Consider the following 25,681-nt stretch of genomic DNA (forward strand, 5'->3'; position numbering starts at 1 on the left):
TGAGGAAAGTATGGCGGAGTTGGGAAAAGAACGGTGTAAAATAAGGAAAAATGGGGAAAAATTGGGAAAAATTGGGAAAATTGGGGGAAAATTGAGGAGATTGGGGAAAATAATGGCGTAAAATGGGGAGAAAAATCGGGAAAATTGGGAAAATTGGGGAGAAAAAATGGAAAAGGGGAATTCGCTCACCTGTTGGCCTTCCTCCCCCATGGGGCGCAATGGAGGAGGAGGAGGAGGAGGAGGAGGAGGAGGAAGGGCAGCCCCAGCCCCAGCCCCACCCCCACCCCCAGCCCCACACGGCTGATTTGGGACTGGCATCGATCCCCGGAGGAGAGAAAGCCCGGAATTTCGGGGCAGCTGTGGGGGAAAATGTGGGGTGAGGGCGGATCCGGCCCTATAGATTCGTCCCTGGGTGGGAATGGGGGTCTGGGGTTGGGATTTGGGGTCAAGGGGTGGGATTTGGGGTTAAGAGTTTGGGTTTGGAGTCAGGAGTTGGGTTTGGGGGTCAAGAGTTGGGATTTGGGGTCAAGGGTTGGGATTTGGAGTCAGGAGTTGGGTTTTGGGGTCAAGAGTAGGGATTTGGGGTCAAGAGTTGGGTTTTGGGGTCAAGAGTTGGGGTTTGGGGTCAAGAGTTGGGATTTGGGGTCAGGAGTTGGGATTTGGGGTCAAGGGTTGGGATTTCGGGTCGATGTTGAGATTTGGAGTCAAGGGTTGGGATTTGGGGTTGGAAGGGTTGGGATTTGGGGTTGGAATTGGGATTTGGGGTCGATGTTGGGATTTGGGGTTGGAAGGGTTGGGATTTGGGGTTGGAGTTGGGGTTTGGGGTCAAGGGCTGGGATTTGGATTCAACTATTGGGGTTTTGGTTTTGAGGGGTCGGATTTGGGGTCAAGGGTGGAGTCAAATATTGGGGTGTGGGGTGTCAAGAAATGGGATTCGGATTCACCTGTTGGGATTTTGGTTTCAGAGGGTTGGGATTTGGGTCCAACTATCGGGATTTGGGTTTCAGAGGATTGGGATTTGGGTTTACCTTTTGGGATTTTTGGTGGAGGGTTGGGATTTGGGTTCAACTATCAGGATTTTGGTTTCTGGGGGTTGAGATTTGGGATCACCTATCGGGATTTTTGGTGGAGGGGTTGGGATTTGGGTTCACCTATCAGGATTTTTGGTGGAGGGGTGGGATTTGGGGTCCAGCTATTGGAATTTTTGATCAAGGGTTGGGATTTGGGTTCACCTATCGGGATTTCGCTTTCAGAGGGTTGGGATTTGGGCCCAACTATTGGGATTTTGGTTTTGGGGGATTAGGATTTGAATCCAGCTATTGGGATTTTTGGTCAAGGGTTGAGATTTGGATTCAACTATTGGGATTTCGCTTTCAGAGGGGTGGGATTTGGGCCCAACTATCGGGATTTTTGGTGGAGGGGTGGGATTTGGGTTCACCTATCGGGATTTCGCTTTCAGAGGGTTGGGATTTGGGCCCAACTATCGGGATTTTTGGTGGTGGGGTTGGGATTTGTGTCCCCGGCGAGGGGCTTTGGGCTGCATGGAGGCACTCACAAACAGCGCGGCCCCTGGGTTGTCACCCTGCAGAGCCCGCTGTGGCAGTCGATGGCGCTGGGGAAGCCGGGGCTGCAGTCGGTGATGCAGAGGAAGCTGTTGTTCACCCGGTAGGCGTAGTAATAAGGGCTGAAATCGGGCGCCGCCTGTTTGCGGCACAGCTCTGCCGGGGGACAGCGGCGTCAGTCGGGTCTTGTGGTGTTGTGTTGTTGTGGTGTCGTGCTGTTGTGGTGTTGTGGAGTTGAGTTGTGGTGTTGCTGTGGTGTTGTGGTGTTGTGGAGTTGAGTTGTGGTGTTGTGGAGTTGAGTTGTGGTGTTGTTGCTGTGGTGTTGTGTTGTGGAGTTGAGTTGCTGTGTTGTTGTGGTGTTGTGTTGTGGAGTTGAGTTGTGGTGCTGCGCTGTTGTGTTGTTGTGTTGCTGTGTTGTGGTGACGTTGTGGTGTTGCGATGTGTTGATGTGTGGTGTTGTTGTGTTGTTGTGTCGTTGTGTTGTTGTGTCGTTGTGCTATTGTGTCGTGTCGTTGTGTCATTGTGTTGTTGTGTCACTGTGTCATTGTGTCGTTGTGCTGTTGTGTCGTGTCTGCTGTTGTCTCGTTGTGTCGTAGTGCTGTTGTGTCATTATGTCATTGTGTTGTTGTGTCATTGTGCTGTTGTGTCGTTGTGCTGTTGTGTCGTTGTGTCGTTGTGTTGTTGTGTCGTTGTTGTGTCGTTGTGTCGTTGTTGTGTCGTTGTGTCGTTGTGTTGTTGTGTCGTTGTGCTGTTGTGTCATTGTGCTGTTGTGTCGTTGTGTTGTTGTGCTGTTGTCTCGTGTCATTGTGCTGTTGTCTCGTTGTGTTGTTGAGCTGTTGTCTCGTGTCATTGTGCCGTGTTGTTGTGCTGTTGTCTCGTTGTGTCGTAGTGCTGTTGTGTCGTCGTGTCATTGTTGCGTTGTGTCGTTGTGTTGTTGTGTCATTGTGCTGTTGTGTCGTTGTGTGGCTGCACTCACCGGTGGCGTTGAGCTCCAATTCGGAGGAGAGGGAGAGGGGGGAGAAGGCTGAGATGCAAAGAGAGCCTGGAATGGGGGGGGGGGAGGGGAGGAATTAGGGGGTGGGGGTCCCAAAATGTGGGGTGGGGGTCCAAAAATATGGGGTGGGGGTCCCAAAATGTGGGGTGGAGGGAATTTGGCTTGGGGACCCCAAAATATGGGGTGGGGATCCCAAATCAATGGGGTGGGAGCCCCCAAATCAATGGGGTGGGGGTCCCAAATCAATGGGGTGGGAGACCCCAAATCAATGGGGTGAGGGACACCAAATCAATGGGGTGGGGGTTCCCAAATCAATGGGGTGGGAGACCCCAAAACAATGGGGTGGGAGACCCCAAATCAATGGGGTGAGGGACACCAAATCAATGGGGTGGGGGTTCCCAAATGGGGCGGGGGTCCCCAAATCAATGGGGTGGGAGACCCCAAATCAATGGAGGAGGGATCCCAAATCAATGGGGTGGGAGACCCCAAATCAGTGGGGTGGGAGTCCCCAAATCAACGGGGTGAGAGATCCCAAATCAATGGGGCGGGAAGTTCCCAAATGGGGTGGGGGTCCCCAAATCAATGGGGTGGGAAGTTTCCATATGGGGTGGGGGTCCCCAAACCAATGGGGTGGGAGACCCCAAATCAATGGGGTGGGGGTCCCCAAATCAATGGGGTGGGAGACCCCAAATCAATGGGGTGGGGGGCGCCCACCTGTGGTGTTGGAGCAGTTGTGGGGTCGGATGGCGGAAGCGGAGACCCCCAAAAGTTCCTTGGTGGTGATTTGGGGGGGTCCTGGGGGGGGGGTCCGGAGGAGGACCCTGTAGGCGACCACCACGCTGCCCCGGCTGTGGGGCACAGAAGTGTGGGGTGGGGGTGGGGGGTGGGGGGGGCGCAACGCATCCCACCCCCATCCCAAAATCGAGCTTGGAAGACCCCAAACCCACCCCATGAAGGAACCCACAAAGACCCCACAAAGACCCCACAAAGACCCCATGAAGGCCCCACAAAAACCTCACAAAGACCCAAGAAGACCCCACAAAGACCCCACAAAAACCCCACAAAGACCCCACAAAAACCCCACAAAGAGCCCTCGAAGACCCCACAAAGACCCCACAAAGACCCCACAAAAACCCCACAAAAACCCCATGAAGTCCCCACAAAAACCCCACAGAGACCCCACAAAAACCCCACAAAAACCCCACGAAGACCCTGAAAAGATCCCACAAAGACCCCATGAAGACCCCATAACGACCCCACAAAGACCCCATGGTTCCCACAAAGACCCCATAACAACCCTACAAAGACCCCACAAAAACCCCACAAAAAAACCCCACAAAGCCCCCACAAAAACCCCACAGAGACCCCACAAAAACCCCACAAAGACCCCACGAAGACCCTGAAAAGATCCCACAAAGACCCCATGAAGACCCCATAAAGGCCCTGCAAATAACCCCACAAAGACCCCATGAAGCCCCCACAAAAACCCCACAGAGACCCCACAAAGACCCCATGAAGACCCCACAAAGACCCCCCAAAAACCCCCCAAAGACCCCATGAAGACCCCATGACGACCCCATAACAACCCCACAAAGACCGCATGGACCCCACAGGGACCCCACAAAGACCGCACAAAAACCCCACGAAGACCCCATAAAGACCCCATAAAGACCCCATAAAAACCCCATAAAAACCCCACAAAGACCCCACAAAGACCGCACAAAAACCCCATAAAGACCCCACAAAAACCCCACAAAGACCCCACAAAAACCCCACAAAAACCCCACGAAGACCCCACGAAGACCCTGAAAAGATCCCACAAAGACCCCACAGAGACCCCATAACGACCCCACAAAGACCCCATGGTTCCCACAAAGACCCCATAACAACCCTACAAAGACCCCACAAAAACCCCACAAAAACCCCACAAAGACCCCACAAAAACCCCACAAAGACCCCACAAAGACCCCATAAAGACCCCATAAAGACACAATAAAAACCCCATAAAAACCCCACAAAGACCCCACAAAGACCCCCCAAAAACCCCCCAAAGACCCCATGAAGACCCCATGACGACCCCATAACAACCACACAAAGACCGCATGGACCCCACAAAGACCCCACAAAGACCGCACAAAAACCCCACAAAGACCCCATAAAGACCCCATAAAAACCCCATAAAAACCCCACAAAGACCCCACAAAGACCGCACAAAAACCCCATGAAGACCCCACAAAAACCCCACAGAGACCCCACAAAAACCCCACAAAAACCCCACGAAGACCCCACGAAGACCCTGAAAAGATCCCACAAAGACCCCACAGAGACCCCATAACGACCCCACAAAGACCCCATGGTTCCCACAGAGACCCCATAACAACCCTACAAAGACCCCACAAAAACCCCACAAAAAACCCCACGAAGACCCCACAAAAACCCCACAAAGACCCCACAAAAACCCCACAAAAACCCCACGAAGACCCTGAAAAGATCCCACAAAGACCCCATGAAGACCCCATAAAGGCCCTGCAAATAACCCACAAAGACCCCATGAAGCCCCCACAAAAACCCCACAGAGACCCCACAAAGACCCCATGAAGACCCCACAAAGACCCCCCAAAAACCCCCCAAAGACCCCATGAAGACCCCATGACGACCCCATAACAACCACACAAAGACCGCATGGACCCCACAAAGACCCCACAAAGACCGCACAAAAACCCCACAAAGACCCCATAAAGACCCCATAAAAACCCCATAAAAACCCCACAAAGACCCCACAAAGACCGCACAAAAACCCCATGAAGACCCCACAAAAACCCCACAGAGACCCCACAAAAACCCCACAAAAACCCCACGAAGACCCCACGAAGACCCTGAAAAGATCCCACAAAGACCCCACAGAGACCCCATAACGACCCCACAAAGACCCCATGGTTCCCACAGAGACCCCATAACAACCCTACAAAGACCCCACAAAAACCCCACAAAAAACCCCACGAAGACCCCACAAAAACCCCACAAAGACCCCACAAAAACCCCACAAAAACCCCACGAAGACCCTGAAAAGATCCCACAAAGACCCCATGAAGACCCCATAAAGGCCCTGCAAATAACCCACAAAGACCCCATGAAGCCCCCACAAAAACCCCACAGAGACCCCACAAAGACCCCATGAAGACCCCACAAAGACCCCCCAAAAACCCCCCAAAGACCCCATGACGACCCCATAACAACCACACAAAGACCGCATGGACCCCACAGGGACCCCACAAAGACCGCACAAAAACCCCACAAAGACCCCATAAAGACCCCATAAAAACCCCATAAAAACCCCACAAAGACCCCACAAAGACCGCACAAAAACCCCATGAAGACCCCACAAAAACCCCACAGAGACCCCACAAAAACCCCACAAAAACCCCACGAAGACCCCATGAAGACCCTGAAAAGATCCCACAAAGACCCCACAGAGACCCCATAACGACCCCACAAAGACCCCATGGTTCCCACAGAGACCCCATAACAACCCTACAAAGACCCCACAAAAACCCCACAAAAAACCCCACAAAGCCCCCACAAAAACCCCACAGAGACCCCACAAAAACCCCACAAAGACCCCACAAAGACCCCACAAAAACCCCACAAAGACCCCACAAAGACCCCATAAAGACCCCATAAAAACCCCATAAAAACCCCACAAAGACCCCACAAAGACCGCACAAAAACCCCACGAAGACCCCACAAAAACCCCACAGAGACCCCACAAAAACCCCACAAAAACCCCACGAAGACCCCATGAAGACCCTGAAAAGATCCCACAAAGACCCCACAGAGACCCCATAACGACCCCACAAAGACCCCATGGTTCCCACAAAGACCCCATAACAACCCTACAAAGACCCCACAAAAACCCCACAAAGACCCCACAAAGACCCCATAAAAACCCCACAAAGACCCCACAAAGACCCCACAAAAACCCCACAAAGACCCCACAAAGACCCCCCCCAAAAACCCCCCAAAAAGACCCCAGCCCCACCTCAACCCCAAGACCTGAACCCCGCTGTACCCGGCGACGTTCCCGTAGACGCGATCCATCTGCCAACGACAGCAACGACAGCGGTGACGTCGCGACGTCGTGACGATGTCGCGATGATGTCGCGACGACGTCGGGGTCTCACCGTGCGGCGGAAGTGGGAGGCGAAGCCCCGGAATTGGGGGGACGAAGGGTTCCTCATTTCCTCCAGGAAGGGACGGTTGGTGACGCGGGCCGACAGCAGGAGGGCGGGACCCAAATCTTGGGGACGTGAAGGGGGGCGTTGGGGACGTTGGGGACATTGGGGGCGTTGGGGGTCTGGGGGACATTGGGGACGTTGGGGTCAATAGGGACATTGGGGACATTGGGGACTTTGGGGGTGTTGGGGGCGTTGGGGACATTGGGGACATTGGGGACATTGGGGGCGTTGGGGGCAGTTGGGACATTGGGGACATTGGGGGCGTTGGGGGCAGTTGGGACTTTGGGGACGTTGGGGTCAATAGGGACATTGGGGACATTGGGGACGTTGGGGGCGTTGGGGGCAGTTGGGACATTGGGGGCATTGGGGGTGTGGGGGACATTGGGGACATTGGGGTCAATAGGGACATTGGGGACATTGGGGGCGTTGGGGGCAGTTGGGACTTTGGGGACGTTGGGGTCAATAGGGACATTGGGGACATTGGGGACATTGAGGGCATTGGGGGCATTGGGGGTGTGGGGGACATTGGGGACGTTGGGGTCAATAGGGACACTGGGGACATTGGGGACATTGGGGGCATTGGGGGCGTTGGGGGCAGTTGGGACATTGGGGGCATTGGGGGCATTGGGGGTGTGGGGGACATTGGGGATGTTGGGGTCAATAGGGACATTGGGGACATTGGGGACATTGGGGACTTTGGGGGTGTTGGGGGCATTGGGGACATTGGGGGCGTTGGGGCTGTTGGGGACATTGGGGACGTTGGGGTCAATAGGGACATTGGGGACATTGGGGACATTGGGGGCGTTGGGGGCGTTGGGGGCAGTTGGGACATTGGGGACATTGGGGGTGTTGGGGTCAATGGGGACACTGGGGATGTTGGGGGTATTGGGGACAGTGGGGACATTGGGAGCGTTGGGGACAGTGGGGACATTGGGGACATTGGGGACATTGGGGGTGTTGGGGATGTTGGGGACATTGGGGACATTGGGGGCGTTGGGGACAGTGGGGCCGTTGGGGGTGTTGGGGACATTAGGGACATTGGGGGTCTTGTGGGCGTTGGGGACATTGGGGACATTGGGGACGTTGGGGACATTGGGGGTGTTGGGGGTGTTGGGGACGTTGGGGACATTGGGGACATTGGGGACATTGGGGGTGTTGGGGGCGTTGGGGATGTTAGGGACATTGGGGACATTGGGAGTATTGGGAGTATTGGGGATGTTGGGGTCAATAGGGACATTGGGGACACTGGGGACATAGGGGACTTTGGGGGTGTTGGGGACTTTAGGGGTATTCGGGATATTGGGGACATTGGGGACATTGGGAACAGTGGGGACATTGGGGACAGTGGGGACATTGGGGGCGTTGGGGGTGTTGGGGACATTGGGGACATTGAGGACGTTGGGGACAGTTGGGACTTTGGGGACATTGGGGATTTTGGGGACACTGGGGACAGTGGGGACATTGGGGACATGATGGGGACATTGGGAGCATTATGGGGACATTGGGGACAGGAAGGGGACATTGAGGTCATCATGGGGACTTTGGGGTCATGATGGGCCATTGGGGTCATGATGGGGACATCGGGGTCATCATGGGGACATTGGGGACATTATGAGGATACTGGGGGCATTATGGGGTCATCGGGGACATGACGACAGGGACGTCGGGGACACGGTGGGGACGTTGGGGACAGGAGGTGACAGGGCAGAGCCCCGTACCGGCTGTGAGGTTGAAGGTGGTGGCCCCGAATTGGCACCGAGTCCCGATCACGTTTGGGGGGCACAAACACAACGACCCCGTCCACAGCCCCCCGTTGAGGCACAGCCCTATAGGGACGGAGACCGTGTGTCCCCCCCACCCCATAACTCAGACCCCACAATCACCACCCCAATCCCACCCCATAAGGACCCCAATATGGCCACAGGAAGACCCCAATTCCTTCCACTTCGGAAGACCCCAAAATGACCCCATAAAGACCCCAAAATGACCCCATGAAGACCCCAATCCGTTTCCCTTTGGAAGACCCCAATCCCACCCCATAAGGACCCCAATATGGCCACAGGAAGACCCCAATTCCTTCCACTTTGGAAGACCCCAAAATGACCCCATGAAGACCCCAAAAGGATCCCCATGAAGACCCCAATCCCTTCCACTTCGGAAGACCCCAAAATGACCCCATGAAGACCCCAAAAGGATCCCCATGAAGACCCCAATCCCTTCCACTTCGGAAGACCCCAAAATGACCCCATGAAGACCCCAAAAGGACCCCATGAAGACCCCAATCCCTTCCACTTCGGAAGACCCCAAAAGGACCCCATAAAGACCCCAAAAGGACCCCATGAAGACCCCAAAAGGATCCCCATGAAGACCCCAATTCCTTCCACTTCGGAAGACCCCAAAATGACCCCATAAAGACCCCAAAAGGACCCCATGAAGACCCCAATCCCTTTCCCTTTGGAAGACCCCAATCCCACCCCATAAGGACCCCAATATGGCCACAGGAAGACCCCAATTCCTTCCACTTTGGAAGACCCCAAAATGACCCCATGAAGACCCCAAAAGGATCCCCATGAAGACCCCAATCCCTTCCACTTCGGAAGACCCCAAAATGACCCCATGAAGACCCCAAAAGGATCCCCATGAAGACCCCAATCCCTTCCACTTCGGAAGACCCCAAAATGACCCCATGAAGACCCCAAAAGGACCCCATGAAGACCCCAAAAGGACCCCATGAAGACCCCAATCCCTTCCACTTCGGAAGACCCCAAAAGGACCCCATAAAGACCCCAAAAGGACCCCATGAAGACCCCAAAAGGATCCCCATGAAGACCCCAATTCCTTCCACTTCGGAAGACCCCAAAATGACCCCATAAAGACCCCAAAAGGATCCCATGAAGACCCCAATTCCTTTCCCTTTGGAAGACCCCAATCCCACCCCATAAAGACCCCAATATGGCCCCAGGAAGACCCCATTCCTACCCTTTTGGAAGACCCCAAAAGGATCCCATGAAGACCCCAATCCCTTTCTCTTTGGAAGACCCCAATCCCACCCCATGAAGACCCCAAAAGGATCCCATGAAGACCCCAAAAGGACCCCCATGAAGACCCTAACCCCCTCCCCTTTGGAGGACCCCAATCCCACCCCATCAAGACCCCAAAATGACCCCATGAAGACCCCAAAAGGACCCCATGAAGACCCCAATCTCTTCCACTTTGGAAGACCCCAAATCCCACCCCACGAAGACCCCAAAAGGACCCCATGAAGACCCCAAAAGGACCCCATGAAGACCCCAAATCCCACCCCACGAAGACCCCAAAAGGACCCCATGAAGACCCCAAATCCCACCCCACGAAGAGCCCAAAGGGACCCCATGAAGACCCCAAAAGGACCCCACGAAGAGCCCAAAGGGACCCCATGAAGACCCCAAAAGGACCCCATGAAGACCCCAAATCCCACCCCACGAAGACCCCAAAAGGACCCCACGAAGACCCCAAAAGGACCCCATGAAGACCCCAAATCCCACCCCACGAAGAGCCCAAACCGACCCCACCTGTGGTTGTGGGGACGGCGGTGCTTCCGGTCCTTCTGGTGCTCCTGGTTGTGACCCCCGTGCTTTGTGGGGTGACAGACGTCCTCCTCGTGGCGGTGGGGACAACCGTGGGGACAACGGTGGTGACATCGGTGGTGACACCCGTGGGGACACCTGTGGGGACACCTGTGGTGACGTTGGTGGTGACATCGGTGGTGACACCCATGGTGGCATCCGTGGTGACATCTGTGGTGACATCCGTGGTGCCATTGGTGGTGACAACGGTGGTGACACCCGTGGTGACACCTGTGGTGACATCCGTGGTGGTGACACCCGTGGGGACACCTGTGGTGACATCGCTGGTGACGTTGGTGGTGATGTTGGTGGTGACATCGGTGGTGACACCCATGGTGGCATCCGTGGTGACAATGGTGGTGACATCGGTGGGGACAACCGTGGTGACATCGGTGGTGACATTGGTGGTGACACCCGTGGGGACACCTGTGGTGACACCTGTGGTGACGTTGGTGGTGATGTTGGTGGTGACATCAGTGGGGACATAAATGGTGGCATCTGTGGTGACAACGGTGGGGACATCCATGGTGGCATTGATGGTGGCATTGGTGGTGACATCGGTGGGGACATCGGTGGGGACATTGGTGGTGACATTGGTGGTGCCATTGGCATTGACATCCATGGTGACATCTCTGGGGACACCTGTGGTGACATCAGTGGTGACATTGGCGGTGACACCTGAGGTGACACCCATGGGGACACCTGTGGTGCCATCGGTGGTGACATTGGTGGTGACACCCGAGGTGACACCCGTGGGGACATCCGTGGTGCCATTGGTGGTGACATCCATGGTGACACCCGTAGTGACATCCGTGGTGACACCCGTGTTGCCATTGGTGGTGACATTGGTGGTGACACCCGAGGTGACACCCGTGGTGACATCCGTGGGGACACCCATGGTGACATCTGTGGTGCCATTGGTGTTGACGTTGGCGGTGCCATTGGTGGTGACATCCACGGTGACACCCGTGGTGACACCTGTGGGGACATCCGTGGTGACACCCGTAGTGCCATTGGTGGTGACATCCATGGTGACACCTGAGCTGACACCCATGGGGACATCGGTGGTGACATCTGTGGTGCCATTGGTGGTGACATTGGTGGTGACACCTGAAGTGACACCCGTGGGGACACCCGAAGTGACACCCACGGTGACACCCGCGTTGCCATCGGTGGTGGTGACGTTGGTGGTGACACACGAGGTGACACCCGTGGGGACATCCGTGGTGACATCCATGGTGACACCCGTGGGGACATCCGTGGTGCCATTGGTGGTGACATCCACAGTGACATCCAAGGTGACACCCGTGGGGACATCTGTGGTGACACCCGTAGTGCCATTGGTGGTGACATCCACGGTGACACCTGAGGTGACATCCATGGTGACACCCGTGGTGCCATTGGTGGTGCCATCGGTGGTGCCATCGGTGGTGACACCTGAAGTGACACCCGTGGGGACACCCGAGGTGACACCCGCGTTGCCATCGGTGGTGGTGACATCGGTGGTGACACTGGCGGTGCCATCTCTCGTCTCACACCTCCCCCCCCGGAAGCCCCCCGGACAATAACACTCCGTCCCCACCGGTGTCCCCCCGTTGAGACAGGCGGTGTCCCCATCCCGGAGGTGACACCGACGTCCCCCCATGCCGGGGGGGCAGACGCACAGGGGTCCCACGGCGGTGCTGCCGGCGGCGCAGAGCTGGGTGACGTCGCGGTGTTGGCAGGTGACGCCGGTGAAACCGGGGGGACAAAGGCAGGAGGTGACGTTGGGGACGCCGCCGTTGTGACACAACACTGGAACAGGGGCACGGGGTCACCATCCCGATGTCCCCCCACCCCATTGTCCCCTGTCCCATTGTGCCCACCCATTGTCCCCCACCCCATTGTCCCCTGTCCCATTGTGCCCACCCATTGTCCCCCACCCCATTGTCCCCGTCCTATTGTCCCCATCTTGATGTCCCCCACCCCATTGTCCTCATCTTCATGTCCCCCACCCCACTGTCCCCACCCCATTGTCCCCATTCTGATGTCCCCCAACCCATTGTCCCCACCCCATTATCCCCACCCCATTGTCCCCATCCTATTGTCCCCACTCCATTGTCCCCAACCCACTGTCCCCAACCCACTGTCCCCAACCCATTGTCCCCATCCTGATGTCCTCCACCCCATTGTCCCCACCCCATTGTCCCCTCCCCATTGTCCCCAACCCACTGTCCCCAACCCGTTGTCCCCATCTTGATGTCCCCCACCCCATTGTCCCCACCCCACTGTCCCCTCCCCATTGTCCCCATCCCGATGTCCCCCACCCCATTGTCCCCATTCCAATGGCCCCAATCCCATTGTCCCCAACCCATTGTCTCCCACCCCATTGTCCCCACCCCACTGTCCCCACCCCACTGTCCCCATTCTGACGTCCCCCACCCCATTGTCCCCCATCCCATTGTCTCCCATCCCATTGTCTCCCCACCCCATTGTCCCCAACCCATTGTCCCCCATCCCGTTGTCCCCATCCTGATGTCCCCCACCCCATTGTCCCCACTTCACTGTCCCCCAACCCATTGTCCCCCACCCCATTGTCCCCATTCCAATGGCCCCAATCCCAATGGCCCCATCCCATTGTCCCTCACCTCATTGTCTCCAATCCCATTGTCCCCCACCCCATTGTCCCCACCCTGATGTCCCCCACCCCATTATTCCCCCCTCCCCCCCCACACCCACGTGCAGGCTGACACACGACGCTGACTCTGCTTCCATTGGTTCCTGGGGGGGGCAGAAGGGTCCCATTAATTCCTGGGGGGGGCAGAAGGGTCCCATTGATTCCTGGGGGGGTCGGAAGGGTCCCATTGATTCCTGGGGGGGGCAGAAGGGTCCCATTGATTCCTGGGGGGGTGTGAAGAGTCTCGTTGATTCCTGGGGGGGTCAGAAGGGTCGTATTGTTACCTGGGGGGGTTGGAATTGCAGTGATGTTCTCTGGGGGGGTCAGAAGGGTCTCATTGAATCCTGGGGGGGTCAGAATCACAGTGCTGTTCTCTGGGGGGGTCTGAAGGGTCCCATCGCCCCCTGGGGGGGTCAAAAGTGTCTCATTGAATCCTGGGGGGGTCGGAATCGCAGTGCTGTTCTCTGGGGGGGTCAGAAGCGTCCCATTGATTCCTGGGGGGGTCGGAATCACAGTGCTGTTCTCTGGGGGGGTCAGAAGAGTCTCATTGTTTCCTGGGGGGGTCAGAAGCGTCCCATTGATTCCTGGGGGGGTGTGAAGAGTCTCATTGAATCCTGGGGGGGTCAGAAGGGTCCCATCGCCCACTGGGGGGGTCAAAAGTGTCTCATTGAATCCTGGGGGGGTCGGAATCGCAGTGCTGTTCTCTGGGGGGGTCTGAAGGGTCTCATTGAATCCTGGGGGGGTCGGAAGGGTCCCATTAATTCCTGGGGGGGTCTGAAGAGTCCCATTGATTCCTGGGGGGGTGTGAAGAGTCTCATTGAATCCTGGGGGGGTCAGAAGGGTCCCATTAATTCCTGGGGGGGTCAAAAGTGTCTCATTGAATCCTGGGGGGGTCGGAATCGCAGTGCTGTTCTCTGGGGGGGTCAGAAGGGTCTCATTGAATCCTGGGGGGGTCAGAATCACAGTGCTGTTCTCTGGGGGGGTCTGAAGGGTCCCATCGCCCCCTGGGGGGGTCAAAAGTGTCTCATTGAATCCTGGGGGGGTCGGAAGTGTCCCATTGATTGCTGGGGGGGTCCAAAGGGTTCCATCGCCCCCTGGGGGGGTCAGAAGAGTCTCATTGCTCCCTGGGGGGGTCAGAAGGGTTCCACTGTTTCCTGGGGGGGTCTGAAGTGTCCCATTGTTTCCTGGGGGGGTCCGAAGGGTCCCATCGCCCCCTGGTGGGGGGGTGGTGAGGACGAAACACTCGCACCACAACCCCCCCGTCCCGGGTGGGCACCGACACCCCCCCCCCACCAAAGTCCCCCCATGGAGACAAAAAAGGGGGGGGGTTTCCCTTTCACACCTCCCCCCCCCAAAACCAGGGGGGCAAACGCAGGAGGTCCCAAACGCCACCCCCCCGTGAAGGCAGGCTGTGGTCGGGTCGGGGTGTTGACAAAGGGATCCTCGAAATCCGGGGGGGCAAAAACATTTGGTGCCCACTGGGGTCCCCCCGTTCCTACAGGCCTGATTTGGGTTGGGGGTCTCGCAAAGGGTCCCGTTAAATCCGGGGGGGCAGGCGCAGGTGGGGCCGACGGAGGTGCCGCCATTTTGGCACGGTGCTGGAAAAAAGGGGGGGGGACACAGGAAAAGAAAAGTGGGGGGGGGAAAGGATCTACCATTCATGAGATCCCCCCCCCCCACCCATGGGACCCCTCACCCATAAGATCCCGACACCCGTTAGATCTCACATCTATGGGATCCCCCCACCCATACGACCTCCCACCCATGAGATCCCCCCACCCATAGGACCCCCCCACCCATGAGATCCCCCCACCCATGGGCTCCCCCCCCAACCATGAGATCCCCCCACCCATAGGACCCCCCAACCATGAGATCCCCCCACCCACAGGAACCCCCAACCATGGGATCCCCCCACCCATAGGACCCCCCCACCCATGAGATCCCCCCACCCATAGGATCCCCTCACCCATGAGATCTCCTATCTATGCAATCCCCCCACCCAATGGGACCCCCCACCCATGAGATCCCCCCATCCATAGGATCCCCCACCCATGAGATCCCCCCACCCATGGGCTCCCCCCACCCATGGGACCCCCCACCCATGAGATCCCCCCACCCATGGGCTCCCCCCACCCATAGGACCTCCCACCCATGAGATCCCCCCAGCCATAGGATCCCCCCACCCATATGATCCCTTCACCCATGAGATCTCCCATCTATGGGATCCCCCCACCCATAGGACCTCCCACCCATGAGATCCCCCCACCCATGGGCTCCCCCCCCAACCATGAGATCCCCCCACCCACAGGACCTGCCACCCATGAGATCCCCCCACCCATAGGACCCCCCACCCATGAGATCCCCCCACCCATAGGATCCCCTCACCCATGAGATCTCTCATCTATGGAATCCCCCCACCCATAGGACCCCCCACCCATAGGATCCCCCCACACATGGGACCCCCCACCCATAGGATCCCAATACCCGTTAGATCTCACATCTATGGGATCCCCCCACCCATACGACCTCCCACCCATGAGATCCCCCCCACCCACAGGACCCCCCAACCATGGGATCCCCCCACCCATAGGATCCCCTCACCCATGAGATCTCCTATCTATGCAATCCCCCCACCCAATGGGACCCCCCACCCATGAGATCCCCCCATCCATAGGATCCCCCACCCATGAGATCCCCCCACCCATGGGCTCCCCCCACCCATAGGACCTCCCACCCATGAGATCCCCCCAGCCATAGGATCCCCCCACCCATATGATCCCTTCACCCATGAGATCTCCCATCTATGGGATCCCCCCACCCATAGGACCCCCCACCCATGAGATCCCCCCACCCATAGGATCCCCTCACCCATGAGATCTCCTATCTATGGAATCCCCCCCACCCATAGGACCCCCCACCCATAGGATCCCCCCCACACATGGGACCCCTCACCCATAGGATCCCAACACCCGTTAGATCTCACAGATATGGGATCCCCCCACCCATAGGACCCCCCACCCATAGGATCCCCACAGCCATGAGATCTTCCATATATGGGATCCCCCCCCCCACCATGAGATCTCTCCACCCATAGGATCCCCCCACCCATTGGATCCCCCCACCCATAGGACCCATCACCCATTAGATCTCCTATCTATGGGACTCCCCACCCATAGGATTCCCCCACCCATGTCATCCCCCCACCCATAGGACCCCCCCACCCATGAGATCTCCTATCTATGGGATCCCCCCATCCGTGGGACCCCCACCCATGAGATCTCCTATTTATGGGATCCCCCCACCCAATGGAACCCCCACCCATAGGACCCCTCACCCATAGGATCCCCCCAACCATAAGATCTTCCATATATGGGACCCCCCACCGATAGGACCCCCACCCATAGGATTCCAACACCCATGGCATCCCCACACCCATAGGACCCCCCACCCATGAGATCTCCTATCTATGGGATCCCCCCACCCATGGTACCCCCCACCCATAGGATCCCAACACCCATTAGATCTCACAGATACGGGATCCCCCCACCCATAGGACCCCCCACCCATGAGATCTCCTATCTATGGGATCCCCCCACCCATAGGACCCCCCACCCATGAGATCTCCTATCTATGGGATCCCCCCACCCATGGGACCCCCCACCCATGAGATCTCCTATCTATGGGATCCCCCCACCCATAGGACCCCCCACCCATAGGATTCCCCCACCCATGGCATCCCCCCACCCATAGGACCCCCCACCCATGAGATCTCCTATCTATGGGATCCCCCCACCCATGGTACCCCCCACCCATAGGATCCCAACACCCATTAGATCTCACAGATACGGGATCCCCCCACCCATAGGACCCCCCACCCATGAGATTCCCCCACCCATGGGCTCCCCCCACCCATGGGACCCCCCACCCATGAGATCTCCTATCTATGGGACCCCCCACCCATAGGACCCCCCACCCATAAGACTTCCCCCCACCCCCCCACCCCACTCACCCCTCTGTGCCCCCCCGGTGCCACCGCAGAGGATGACGATGGTGACGAGGACGAAGGCCACCTCCATGGCCGCCACCACCAGCAGCACCACCACCTTCGGTTGTATCAAACGGCACAGGAAGGATTTGGGGGTTATTTGACCCCAAAAAAGGGGCGGGATGTGGGGTGGGGGGGGGGGTGGGGGTATGGGGGGTGGGTGGGCGTCCCCGAAACCAGCCCCACCCCCACCCCGAAGCCGTGATAAGATAACGGGGCTGGGTGACGCGGTGACGGCGGGTCCCACCCTGAGGTGGGTGGTGGCACCTCTGTGAGTCACCGAAACGGGGTTGGTGGCACTTCTGGAGGTCCTGGTGTCACCAAAACGGGGTTGGTGGCTCTTCTGGAGGTCCTGGTGTCACCAAAACGGGGTTGGTGGCTCTTCTGGAGGTCCTGGTGACACCAACACGGGGTTGGTGGCACTTCTGGAGGTCCTGGTGTCACCAACACGGGGTTGGTGGCACTTCTGGAGGTCCTGGTGACACCAACATGGGGTTGGTGGAGGATTTGGTGTCACCAAAATGGCGTTGGTGGCACTTGATGAAGTCCTGGTGTCACCAAAACGGGGTTGGTGGCGCTCCTGGAGGACTTGGTGTCACCAACATGGGGTTGGTGGCTCTTCTGGAGGTCCTGGTGTCACCAAAATGGGGTTGGTGGCACTTCTTGAGGTCCTGGTGTCACCAACATGGGGTTGGAGGACTTGGTGTCACCTCTATGGGGTTGGTGGCGCTCCTGGAGGACTTGGTGTCACCAACATGGGGTTGGTGGCACTCCTGGAGGACTTGGTGTCACCAACATGGGGTTGGAGGACTTGGTGTCACCAAAACGGGGTTGGTGGCACTGCTGGAGGTCCCGGTTCTTTTGGGGTGAAATTTGGGATCTTGGGGGCGCTCTATGGGGTTCTATGGGGTCTCAGAGGCGCCATATGGGGTCTGAGGGACGCTCTGTGGGGTCTATGGGGTGATTTACGGGGTCTGGGGGACATCCTGTGGGGTCTTGGGGACATTCTATGGGGTCTCTGGGGTGATTTGTGGGTCTGGGGGTCTATAGGGTGTTATGTGGGGTTTAGGGCCATCCTATGGGGTCTACGGGTTATATTTGGGATTTGGGGGCATTCTATGGGGTCTATGGGGCCATTCTATGGGGTCTATGGGGTGTTATATGGGATTTGGGGCCATCCTATGGTGTCTCTGAGGTGATCTGTGGGGTTTGGGGCCATCCTATGGGGTCTATGGGGTTTTATATGGGTTTTGGGGCCATCCTATGGGATTTGGGGCCATCCTATGAGGTCTATGGGGTTTTATATGGGATTTGGAGCCATCCTATGGGGTCCTATGGGGAGATCCATGGGATTTGGGGCCATCCTATGGGGTTTGGGGCCATCCTATGGGGTCTATAGGGTGTTATATGGGATTTGGGGCCATCCTATGGGGTCTCTGGGGTGATCTATGGGATTTGGGGCCATCCTATGGGGTCTCTGTGGTGATCTATGGGATTTGGGGCCATCCTATGGGGTCTCTGTGGTGATCTATGGGATTTGGGGCCATCCTATGGGGTCTATGGGGTCATCTATGGGGTTTGGGGCCATTCCATGGGGTCTATGGGGTTTTATATGGGATTTGGGGCCATCCTATGGGGTCTATAGGGTTTTATATGGGATTTGGGGCCATCCTATGGGGTTTGGGGTAATCTATGGGATTTGGGCCATCCTATGGGATCTATGGGGTGTTATATGGGATTTGGGGCCATCCTATGGGATCTATGGGGTTTTATATGGGATTTGGGCCATCCTATGGGGTCTATGGGGTGATCCATGCTATTTGGGGCCATCCTATAGGGTCAACCCCCCCCCAATCCCAAACCAACCCAATTAATCGGTGCTAACGAAGGCTGCTCATTAATTTATTGCACCAATAAATAATAAATAAGTGTGTGGGGTCGGGATTTGGGGTGGGCACGTCCCGCGTGCGGCTGTGGGGTCGCAGATTTGTGGGGTGCTTGAAGTTGTAGGGTCGGCTGCCTTTTTCCCCTATAAGAGGATTCAGAAGCGCGTGCGTAGGGTGGGTCTGGAGATGTGCATCTGTGGGGGAGATTTGGGGTCAGTTTGGGGCCGACCCCATAAACTTTGGGGTCCAACCCTATAAGTGTGGGGTGGGAGGTTTGGGGTCAGTTTGGGGCCGACCCCATAAACTTTGGGGTGGGAGGTTTAGGGTCAATTTAGGGCCAACCCCATAAACTTTGGGGTGGGAGGTTTGGGGTCAGTTTGGGGCCGACCCCATAAACTTTGGGGTCCAACCCCATAAACTTTGGGGTGGGAGGTTTGGGGTCAGTTTGAGGCCGACCCCATAAACTTTGGGGTCCAACCCTATAAGTGTGAGGTGGGAGATTTGGGGTCAGTTTGGGGCCGACCCCATAAACTTTGGGGTGGGAGGTTTGGGGTCCGTTTGGGGTCGACCCCATAAACTTTGGGGTGGGAGATACGGGGTCAGTTTGGGGCCGACCCCAAAAAGCTTGGGATGGGAGATTTAGGGTCAGTTTAGGGCCGACCCCATAAACTTTGGGGTGGGAGGTTTGGGGCCGGTTTGGGGCCGACCCCATAAACTTTGGGGTGGGAGATATAGGGTCAGTTTGGGGCCGACCCCATAAACTTTGGGGTGCTGACCCCATAAATTTTGGGTTCCTGACCCCATAAACTTTGGGGTGGGAGATTTGGGGTCAGTTTGGGGTCAACCCCATAAACTTTGGGATGGGAGATTTGGGGTCAGTTTGGGGCCGACCCCATAAACTTCGGGGTGGGAGGTTTGGGGTCCGTTTGGGGTCGACCCCATAAACTTTGGGGTGGGAGATACGGGGTCAGTTTGGGGCCGACCCCAAAAAGCTTGGGATGGGAGATTTAGGGTCAGTTTAGGGCCGACCCCATAAACTTTGGGGTGGGAGGTTTGGGGTCAGTTTGGGGCCAACCCCAAAAAGCTTGGGATGGGAGATTTGGGGTCAGTTTAGGGGCAACCCCATAAACTTTGGGGTGCTGACCCCATAAATTTTGGGTTCCTGACCCCATAAACTTTGGGGTGGGAGATTTGGGGTCAATTTGGGGCCAACCCCATAAACTTTGGGGTGGGAGGTTTGGGGTCAGTTTGGGGCCGACCCCATAAACTTTGGGGTGCTGACCCCATAAGCGTGGGGTGATGTGGGATTTGGGGTTTTTGTGGGGTTTTTTGTGGGGTTTTGGGGGAACTCACCGGGGTGGAGGTGTTGACTGCGTCCAGCGAGGGAGCGAAACTGCGCAGGGTGCAGCCTGTAGGGGATTTGTAGGGTTTTTATGGGGTTATGGGGGATTTGGGGTGTTTTTATGGGGTCGTGGAGGATTTATGGGGTTTTTATGGGGTCGTGGGGGATTTGGGGGGTTTTTATGGGGTTGTGGGGGATTTGTGGGGTTTTTATGGGGTTGTGGGGGATTTGGGGGGGTTTTTATGGGTTATGGGGGATTTGTAGGGTTTTTATGGGGTTGTGGGGGATTTGTGGGGTTTTTATGGGGTTATGGGGGATTTGGGGGGTTTTATGGGGTTATGGGGTCGTATGGGGTGAGGGGGGTTATGGGGTGACGGAGGCATATGGGGTGGGGGGAGGTATGGGGGGATATGGGGTTATGGGGTTTATGGGGTTTTATGGGGTTATGAGGGATTTGTAGGGTTTTTATGGGGTGATGGGGGATTTGTGGGGTTTTATGGGGTTATGGGGTCGTACGGGGTGAGGGGGGGTTATGGGGTGATGGGTGGGGGGAGATATGGGGGGATGTGGGGTTATGGGGTTTATGGGGTTTTATGGGGGATTTGTAGGGTTTTTATGGAGTTATGGGGGATTTGTGGGGTTTTATGGGGTTATGGGGTCATATGGGGTGAGGGGGGGATATGGGGAGATATGGGGTTTTTATGGGGGATTTATGGGTTTTTATAGGGTATGATGGGACGTTATGGGGCACTATGGGTTTTTATGGGTTGTTTGGGGTTTTTATGGGGTTTTTATGGGGTTTTTATGGGGTTTGATGGGGTTTGATCGGTTTTTATGGGGTTTGATGGGGTGCTATGGGTTTTTATGGGTTGTATGGGTTTTTTGGGGGGGTTTTATGGGGTTTTTATGGGGTTTGATTGGTTTTTATGGGGTTTGATGGGGCGCTATGGGTTTTTATGAGTTTTCATGGGTTTTTATGGGGTTTTTATGGGGTTTGATGGGGTTTGATGGGGCGCTATGGGTTTTTATGGGTTGTATGGGTTTTTTTGGGGTTTTTATGGGGTTTGATCGGTTTTTATGGGGTTTGATGGGGCGCTATGGGTTTTTATGGGTTTTCATGGGTTTTTTTGGGGTTTTTATGGGGTTTGATGGGGTTTGATGGGGCGCTATGGGTTTTTATGGGTTGTATGGGTTTTTATGGGGTTTTTATGGGGTTTGATGGGGTTTGATGGGGCGCTATGGGTTTTTATGAGTTTTCATGGGTTTTTATGGGGTTTTTATGGGGTTTGATCGGTTTTTATGGGGTTTGATGAGGCGCTATGGGTTTTTATGGGTTGTATGGGTTTTTTGGGGTTTTTATGGGGTTTTTATGGGGTTTGATTGGTTTTTATGGGGTTTGATGGGGCACTATGGGTTTTTATGAGTTTTCATGGGTTTTTATGGGGTTTTTATGGGGTTTGATGGGGTTTGATGGGGCGCTATGGGTTTTTATGGGTTGTATGGGTTTTTATGGGGTTTTTACGGGGTTGGATGGGGTTTGATGGGGTTTGATAGGGTGCTATGGGTTTTTATGGGTTTTCATGGGTTTTTATGGGGTTTTTATGGGGTTTGATGGGGTTTGATAGGGTGCTATGGGTTTTTATGGGTTTTCATGGTTTTTTTTTGGGTTTTTATGGGGTTTGATGGGGTTTGATGAGGCGCTATGGGTTTTTATGGGTTGTATGGGTTTTTTGGGGTTTTTATGGGGTTTTTATGGGGTTTGATTGGTTTTTATGGGGTTTGATGGGGCACTATGGGTTTTTATGGGTTGTATGGGTTTTTATGGGGTTTTTATGGGGTTTGATCGGTTTTTATGGGGTTTGATGGGGCGCTATGGGTTTTTATGAGTTTTCATGGGTTTTTTGGGGGGTTTTTATGGGGTTTTTATGGGGTTTGATGGGGTTTGATGGGGCGCTATGGGTTTTTATGAGTTTTCATGGGTTTTTATGGGGTTTTTATGGGGTTTTATGGGGTTTGATGGGGCATTATGGGTTTTTATGGGTTGTATGGGTTTTTATGGGGTTTTTATGGGGTTTGATTGGTTTTTATGGGGTTTGATCGGGCGCTATGGGTTTTTATGGGTTGTATGGGTTTTTTGGGGGTTTTTATGGGGTTTGATGGGGTTTGATGGGGCGCTATGGGTTTTTATGGGTTGTATGGGTTTTTATGGGGTTTTTATGGGGTTTGATCGGTTTTTATGGGGTTTGATGGGGCGCTATGGGTTTTTATGGGTTGTATGGGGTTTTTTTGGGTTTTTATGGGGTTTTTATGGGGCGCTGCCCCCACCTGCAGTGCTGTTGCTGTAGGTGAAGCCGTCGGGTGACCCCCAGAACTCGGAGTCCAACTCGTACCAATGGGCGCCGGCAGCGGGGGGCTGCGAGCTGTGGGGTGGAGGAAAGGGACCCCAAACCCATAAATCCACCGCTGCGCCCCACACATCCTAAAGGCCCCGCAGACCCCAACCAGCCCCACAGATCCCAGGGGGCCCACAGATCCTATAGGCCCCACAGATCCTATAGGCCCCACAGATCCTATAGGCGAGTCCCACACATCCGATGGGTTCCACCCCATAACCCCCCACCCCATAACTGCCCCCATAACCCCCCATAATCCCATAACCACCCCATAGCCACCCATAACCCCACACCTCATAACCCCATAACCACAACATAACCCCATACCCACCCCATATCCACCCCCATATCCCCCCCATAACCCCACAACCCCATGCCCACCCCATAACCCCAAAACCCCACAAACCTATAACCCCACAACCCCCCCACAACCCATAACCACCCCATAACCCCATGACCCCACAACCCCATAACCCCACAACCCCATACCCACCCCATACCCACCCCATAACCCCACAACCCCATAACCCCAAACCCCATAACCCCCCCCCCACCCCACAAACCCATAACGCCACAACCCCCTCCACCCCATAACCACCCCATAACCCCATACTGACCCCACAACCACCTCAAAACCCCATAACCCCCCCACCCCATACCTGCCCCTCCTCCTCCTGCTGAGCAGCAGCCCCCCCAGTATGGGGGGAGCCCCATTGACCCCCATTATCCCCATTGACCCCATAACCCCATAACCCCACTGACCCCCATTATCCCCATTGACCCCATAACCCCACTGACCCCCACTGACCCCCATTGACCCCATTGACGCCCATTGACTCCCATTGACCCCCATTGACACCCATTGACCCCCATTGACCCCCATTGACCCCATTGACTCCCATTGACACCAATTGACTCCCATTGACCCCATTGACCCCATTGACCCCATTGACTCCCAATCCCCCCATTACCCCCAATGACCCCATTGACCCCATAACCCCAAAACCCCATAACCCCCCCCCCCCTCACCCCATACCTGCCCCTCCTCCTCCTGCTGAGCAGCAGCCCCCCCAGCACAGGGGGAGCCCCACTGACCCCCATTATCCCCACTGACCCCATAACCCCATTGACCCCACAACCCCACTGACCCCTATTGACCTCCACTGACCCCCATTGACCCCCATTATCCCCATTGACTCCCATTACCCCCATTGACCCCATTGACCCCATTGACTCCCAATCCCCCCATTACCCCCAATGACCCCATTGACCCCATAACCCCAAAACCCCATAACCCCCCCCCCCCACACCCCATACCTGCCCCTCCTCCTCCTGCTGAGCAGCAGCCCCCCCAGCGCGGCGCAGAGCAGCAGCAAGATGGCGGCCAGCAGCCCCAGCCCAAAGCCCACTTTGCTCACCCGGCCCGAGCAGCGCGGGCCTGGGTACCAATAGAGGGCGGGGTCACGGCACCTGGGGGGGGAGGGGGGGGTCAGTGGGGTTGTGGGGTCAATGGGGTTGTGGGGTCAATGGGGTTGTGGGGTCAGTGGGGTTGTGGGGTCAATGGGGTTGTGGGGTCAATGGGGTTGCGGGGTGGTGGGGTCAATGGGGGTAATGGGGGTAATGGGAGTCAATGGAGTCAATGGGGGTCAATGGAGTCAATGGGGGTCAGTGGGGGTCAGTGGGGGTCAATGGGGGTCAATGGTGGTCAATGGGGGTCAGTGGGGGTCAATGGGGTTGTGGGGTTGCGGGGTTGTGGGGTCAATGGGGGTAATGGGGGTAATGGGAGTCAATGGGGGTAATGGGAGTCAATGGGGGGCAATGGGGGTCAATGGGGGTCAGTGGGGGTCAGTGGGGGTCAGTGGGGGTCAATGGGGTTGTGGGGTTATGGGGTCAATGGGGGTAATGGGGGTAATGGGAGTCAATGGAGTCAATGGGGGTCAGTGGAGTCAATGGGGGTCAGTGGGGGTCAATGGGGGTCAATGGGGGTCAGTGGGGTTGCGGGGTTATGGGGTTATGGGGTGGTGGGGTTGTGGGGTTATGGGGTCAATGGGGGTAATGGGGGGATTGGGAGTCAATGGGGGTCAGTGGGGGTCAATGGGGGTCAGTGGGGGTCAATGGGGTTGTGGGGTTGCGGGGTTGTGGGGTCAATGGGGGTAATGGGGGGATTGGGAGTCAATGGGGGTCAATGGGGGTCAGTGGGGGTCAGTGGGGTTGTGGGGTTGTGGGGTTGTGGGGTTACGGGGTCAATGGGAGTAATGGGGGTAATGGGAGTCAATGGGGGTCAATGGGGGTCAATGGGGGTCAGTGGGGGTCAGGGGGGGTCAGGGGGGTTATGGGGTTATGGGGTCAATGGGGTCAATGGGTGTCAATGGGGGTCAATGGGGGTCAGTGGGGGTCAGTGGGGGTCAGTGGGGATGTGGGGTCAGTGGGGTTATGGGGTTATGGGGGTCAATGGGGTTCAAAGGGGGTTATGGGGTTTTGGGGGTTATGGGGTCAATGGGGTCATTGGGGGATAATGGGGGTAATGGGGGTCAATGGGGGTGAATGGGGGTGAATGGGGGTCAAAGGGAGTCAATGGGCGTCAATGGGGTTGTGGGGTTATGGGGTCAATGGGGTCAATGGGGGTCAGTGGTGTCAATGGGGGTCAATGCAGATCAATGGGGGGCAATAGGGTCAATGGGGATCAATGGGGTCAGGGGGGTTATGGGGTCAGCAGACCCCTCCCAGCCCCTTGACCCTATGGGATATTATGGGATGTCAGGCTGCCCTATGGGGCCATTGCCCACTGTCTTATGGGATATTATGGGATGTCAGGCTGCCCTGTGGGGCCAGCGCCCACTGTCTTATGGGATATTATGGGATGTCAGGTTCCTCTATAGGGCTGGCGCTCACTGTCTTATGGGATATTATGGGATGTCAGGCTCCCCTACGGGGCCCCATAACTCCTCCCAGCTCCTCGACCC

General features: G+C 56.4%; 2 protein-coding genes across 2 annotated transcripts in view; both read right to left on the reverse strand.

The window, feature by feature from the left end:
• Positions 1-185: 185 nt before the first annotated feature.
• LOC149913603 (uncharacterized) lies at positions 186-12,223 on the reverse strand. Its single transcript, XM_090129349.1, has 8 exons — positions 10,343-12,223; positions 8,510-8,617; positions 6,738-6,853; positions 6,596-6,654; positions 3,271-3,404; positions 2,539-2,604; positions 1,556-1,718; positions 186-357 (listed from the first exon to the last, which is right to left on the reverse strand). The coding sequence occupies exons 1-8, from the start codon at positions 12,039-12,041 to the stop codon at positions 186-188; spliced, it is 2,517 nt and encodes an 838-aa protein (XP_089985475.1). The 5' UTR covers positions 12,042-12,223.
• Positions 12,224-18,660: 6,437 nt separating this feature from the next.
• The window catches only part of LOC149913604 (uncharacterized), a 39,069-nt gene continuing 32,048 nt past the window's right edge, over positions 18,661-25,681 (reverse strand). The window contains exons 22-25 of the mRNA XM_090129468.1: positions 24,036-24,188; positions 22,651-22,745; positions 20,337-20,392; positions 18,661-19,177 (exon numbers count right to left, since the gene is read on the reverse strand). Of these exons, the coding sequence (XP_089985594.1) occupies positions 19,139-19,177; positions 20,337-20,392; positions 22,651-22,745; positions 24,036-24,188 (343 nt within the window). The 3' untranslated portion in view covers positions 18,661-19,138. The remainder of the gene's footprint in view (positions 19,178-20,336; positions 20,393-22,650; positions 22,746-24,035; positions 24,189-25,681) is intronic.

Source organism: Phasianus colchicus, chromosome 36, assembly GCF_987193195.1.
Source record: "Phasianus colchicus chromosome 36, bPhaCol1.hap1.1, whole genome shotgun sequence".
Taxonomy (NCBI): Eukaryota; Metazoa; Chordata; class Aves; order Galliformes; family Phasianidae; genus Phasianus; species Phasianus colchicus.

Coding starts and splice junctions, on each gene's coding strand:
- LOC149913603 (XM_090129349.1), bottom strand. CDS start 12,041: ATGGGGGGACGTCGGTGTCACCTCCGGGATGGGGACACCGCCTGTCTC. Junction 3,405..6,595: donor GTTCAGGTCTTGGGGTTGAG/GTGGGGCTGGGG, acceptor TGTGCCCCACAG/CCGGGGCAGCGTGGTGGTCG. Junction 1,719..2,538: donor ATTGGAGCTCAACGCCACCG/GTGAGTGCAGCC, acceptor GTCCCCCGGCAG/AGCTGTGCCGCAAACAGGCG.